Source organism: Entelurus aequoreus, linkage group LG08, assembly GCF_033978785.1.
Source record: "Entelurus aequoreus isolate RoL-2023_Sb linkage group LG08, RoL_Eaeq_v1.1, whole genome shotgun sequence".
NCBI classification, from domain to species: Eukaryota; Metazoa; Chordata; class Actinopteri; order Syngnathiformes; family Syngnathidae; genus Entelurus; species Entelurus aequoreus.
In genome coordinates, this window is record NC_084738.1 from 13,733,572 (window position 1) to 13,738,627 (window position 5,056).

General features: G+C 46.4%; 1 protein-coding gene across 1 annotated transcript; it reads left to right on the top strand.

The window, feature by feature from the left end:
• Positions 1-3,001: 3,001 nt before the first annotated feature.
• adrb1 (adrenoceptor beta 1) lies at positions 3,002-4,616 on the top strand. Its single transcript, XM_062054850.1, has one exon. It carries the CDS (start codon positions 3,106-3,108, stop codon positions 4,246-4,248), a length of 1,143 nt encoding a protein of 380 aa, XP_061910834.1. The 5' UTR covers positions 3,002-3,105; the 3' UTR covers positions 4,249-4,616.
• The last annotated feature ends 440 nt before the right edge of the window (positions 4,617-5,056 follow it).

Below are 5,056 nucleotides of genomic sequence, written 5' to 3' on the forward strand. Positions count from 1 at the left end.
TGTTTAATGAACAATGAAGACTGCAAAGAAGAAAGTTGTAGGTGGGATCGGTGTATTAGCGGCTGGCTGCAGCAACACAACCAGGAGGACTTTGACTTGGATAGCAGACGCGCTATCCGACGCTAGCCGCCGACCGCATGGATGATCGGGTGAAGTCCGTCGTCGCGCCGTCGATCGCTGGAACGCAGGTGAGCACAGGTGTTGATGAGCAGATGAGGGCTGGCTGGCGTAGGTGGATAGCTAATGTTTTTAGCATAGCTCTGTGAGGTCCCGTAGCTGAGTTAGCTTCAATGGCGTCGTTAGCAACAGCATTGTTAAGCTTCGCCAGGCTGGAAAGCATTAACCGTGTATTTACATGTCCATGGTTTAATAGTATTGTTGATTTTCTGTCTATCCTTCCAGTCAGGGGTTTATTTATTTTGTTTCTATCTGCAGTTAAGCCCGATGCTATCACGTTAGCTCCGTAGCTAAAGTGCTTCGCCGATGTATTGTCGTGGAGATAAAAGTCACTGTGAATGTCCATTTTGTGTTCTCGACTCTCATTTTCAAGAGGATATCGTATCCGAGGTGGTTTAAAATATAAATCTGTGATCCACAATAGAAAAAGGAGAGAGTGTGGAATCCAATGAGCCAGCTTGTACCTAAGTTACGGTCAGAGCAAAAAAAGATGCGTCCTGCACTGCACTCTAGTCCTTCACTCTCACGTTCCTCATCCATAAATCTTTCATCCTGGCTCAAATTAATGGGGTAATCGTCGCTTTCTCGGTCCGAATCGCTCTCGCTGCATTGTAAACAATGGGGAAATGTGAGGAGCCTTTCAACCTGTGACGTCACGCTACTTCCGGTACAGGCAAGGCTTTTTTTATCAGCGACCAAAAGTTGCGAACTTTATCGTCGATGTTCTCTACTAAATCTTTTCAGCAAAATTATGGCAATATCGCGAAATGATCAAGTATGACACATAGAATGGATCTGCTATCCCCGTTTAAATAAAAAAAATTAATTTCAGTAGGCCTTTAACTTAGATTTACAAGTTGAGATAAGAGTTATGTCAACTCGGATCTTCTTGTCAGTAATATCACATATGATCACAAGTTAAAGGCCTACTGAAACCCACTACTACCGACCACGCAGTCTGATAGTTTATATATCAATGATGAAATCTTAACATTATAACACATGCGAATACGGCCGGGTTAACTTATAAAGTGACATTTTAAATTTGCCGCTAAACTTCCGGTTCGAAACGCCTCTGAGGATGACGTATGCGTGTGACGTAGACCGGGGAACACGGGTATGCCTTCCACATTGAAGCCAATACGAAAAAGCTCTGTTTTCATTTCATAATTCCACAGTATTCTGGACATCTGTGTTCGTGAATCTGTTTCAATCATGTTCATTGCATTATGGAGAAGGAAGCCGAGCAAGCAAAGAAGAAAGTTGTCGGTGCGAAATGGACGTATTTTTCGAACGTAGTCAGCCACAACAGTACACAGCCGGCGCTTCTTTGTTTACATTCCCGAAAGATGCAGTCAAGATGGAAGAACTCGGATAACAGAGACTCTAACCAGGAGGACTTTTGACTTGGAGACACAGACGCCTGTAGAGAACTGGGACAACACAGACTCTTACCAGGATTACTTTGATTTGGATGACAAAGACGCAGACGTGCTACTGTGAGTATGCAGCTTTGGCTTTTTTTTGCGTATGTATGTAACTTTTTTTAAATACATAAGCTTTATGAACCTTGGGTTAGGTGAACGGTCTTTTGGGCTGAGTGATTGTGTGTGTTGATCATGTGTTTGAATTGTATTGGCGTGTTCTATGGAGCTAGGAGCTAGCAGAGGAGCTAGGAGCTAGCATAACACGTACCGTACCGTACGTGCGCGTCACGTACGTAACTTTTTAAAAATATATAAGCTTTATGAACCTTGGGTTAGGTGAACGGTCTTTTGGGCTGAGTGATTGTGTGTGTTGATCAGGTGTTTGAATTGTATTGGCGTGTTCTATGGAGCTAGGAGCTAGCAGAGGAGCTAGGAGCTAGCATAACAAACACGCAGGTGTTATTATGCAGGATTAATTTGTGGCATATTAAATATAAGCCTGGTTGTGTTGTGGCTAATAGAGTATATATATGTCTTGTGTTTATTTACAGTTGTAGTCATTCCCAGCTGAATATCAGGTCCCACCCGCCTCTCACAGCATCTTCCCTATCTGAATAGCTTCAACTCCCCACTAGTCCTTCACTTGCACTTTACTCATCCACAAATCTTTCATCCTCACTCAAATTAATGGGGAAATTGTCGCTTTCTCGGTCCGAATCTCTCTCACTTCATGCGGCCATCATTGTAAACAATAGGGAACTTTGCGTATATGTTCAACTGACTACGTCACGCTACTTCCGGTAGGGGCAAGCCTTTTTTTTATCAGATACCCAAAGTTGCAATCTTTATCGTCGTTGTTCTATACTAAATCCTTTCAGCAAAAATATGGCAATATCGCGAAATGATCAAGTATGACACATAGAATAGATCTGCTATCCCCGTTTAAATAAAAAAAAAATCATTTCAGTAGGCCTTTAAGTCAACAATAGTAGTCAAAAGTTGAGAAAACGCAAAAATCTTGTTGCATCATGTTGCCTTGAAAATTTGTGTTTTCTCAACTTTTTTTTTTTTAACAGTGTGGTTTAGTGGGACAGGCAAAAGTTAAGTCTGAGAAAATGCAGTCGTTTATAAATGATTGAATGTTTCTCTGCGGCCCGGTAGCAAATGCGTCACGGACCGGTACCGGTCCCCGGACCGGTGGTTGGGGACCACTGCTATAGAGGATCTTTGACTGGAGGTCATTACAAGCAGCAGTGTTGTTGACATGTAGAGGTGAGGTCTCACACCCCCAGCCAGTGGGTGCAAGCGCTCTGATTTGTCAGTTGGGTTGTGACGTCACACGCCGCGCAGATTGACGTCCAGAGTCTGCGCATCTCCAGACAACAGCTCCAGATGGAGTTGGAGCGCGATGGCAGCAGTGCCGCGGCAGGCGCGCCAGGCCGGGCGGGCTTCCCTCCAATGAGACGCGCGCCTCCGGCAGCAGTACTCTTGGCAGCCCGTCATGGGTGGCGGCGACAACGCCACGGCCATTTCCGAGGAGTGGGTGGCCGGCATCAGCGTGGTGATGGCGCTCATCGTGCTGGCCATCGTGCTCGGTAACGCGCTGGTGATCGTGGCCATCGCCAGGACGCAGAGGCTCCAGACGCGCACCAACGTCTTCGTGGTGTCGCTGGCGTGCGCGGACCTCATCATGGGCGTGCTGGTGGTGCCCTTCGGCGCCGAGCTGGAGGTGCGCGGCTCCTGGGCGTACGGCTCCTTCTTCTGCGAGTTCTGGATCTCCGTGGACGTGCTGTGCGTCACGGCGAGCATCGAGACGCTGTGCGTGATCGCGGTGGACCGATACGTCGCCATCACGGCGCCCTTCCGGTACCAGAGCCTGCTCACCAGGGCGCGCGCTCAGGCGGCGGTGTGCGCGGTGTGGGGCGTCTCGGCGCTGGTGTCCTTCCTGCCGATACTCATGCACTGGTCCCGGGACAGCGCGCACACCTCCTGCTACGAGGACCCGGCGTGCTGCGACTTTGTCACCAACCGCGCGTACGCCGTGTCCTCCTCCGTCATCTCCTTCTACCTCCCGCTGCTGGTGATGGTCTTCGTGTACGCGCGCGTTTACCGGGAGGCGAAGCAGCAGCTGCGGAAGATCGACAAATGCGAGGGTCGCTTCCACATCCACAGCTCGGCGGGGCAGTGCAAGAGGAAGCCGCCGCGGGTGGCCGCCCTGCGGGAGCACAAGGCGCTGAAGACGCTGGGCATCATCATGGGCACCTTCACCCTCTGCTGGCTGCCCTTCTTCATCGTCAACGTGGTGCGGGTGTTCGGCGCCGAGCTGGTGGACAAAGATTTGTTCGTCTTCCTCAACTGGCTCGGTTACGCCAACTCGGCCTTCAATCCCGTCATCTACTGCCGCAGCCCGGACTTCAGGAGGGCGTTCAAGAGGCTGCTGTGCCGGACCAGGAGGAGGCGGCGGCCGACGGGCGAAGGGATGCTGCACGTCAGCTCCTGCGACCTGAGCCGCTACTCCGGCGGCTTGATGACCTCCGCGGAGCCCGGGACACTCGGACTGTGGACGGACTGCACCGGGCTGGACAACAGTGACAGCAGCCTGGCGGGAACCGGAAAACTGTCCCGCTCCGAATCTCATCTGTGACCCAAACTAAACTCTTTTTACTTACTTTTTATATAAGGACAACTAGGACATTTGGAGAAATATTGTAATTTAATTGATTTCAGGATTTTTTTCTGTCAAAATGTCGGGATTTTTTCTGTCAAAAAATCGGGATTATTTCTGTCAAAATGTCGGTATTTTTTTCTGTTAAAAAGTCAGAATTTTTTCTGTCAATAAAATCTGGATTTTTCTCTGTTAAAAAATCTGGATTTTTTTCTGTCAAAAAAATCGGGATTTCTTTCTGTCAAAAAGTCTGCATTTTTAATGTCAAAAAGTCTGGATTTTTCTGTCAAAATGTCGGCATGTTTTCTATCAAAAAAATCGGGATTTTTTTCTGTCAAAAAGTCAGTATTTTTTCTGTTAAAAAGTCAGTATTTTTCCTGTCATAAAAATCGCCGTTTTTTTCTGTCAATAAAATCTGACTATCTGAAATCTAAATATATTTGTCTGTTAAAAAATCTAGATTTTTTTCTTTTCAAAAAATCGGGATTTTTTTCTGTCAAAAAGTCTGGATTTTTTTCTGTTAAAAAGTCGGCATGTTTTCTATCAAAAAGTCTGGATTTTTTTCGGTCAAAAAGTCATTATTTCTGTTAAAAAGTCGGTATTTTTTTCTGTCATAAAAATCTGGATTTTTTTTCGGTCAAAAAGTCCTAATTTTTTCTGTTAAGTCTGTGTTTTTTCTGTCATAAAAATCGGGATTTTTTTCTGTCAAAAAGTCATTTTTTCTGTCAATAAAATCTGGATTTTTCTCTGTTAAAAAATCTGATTTTTTTCTGTCAAAAAAAATCGG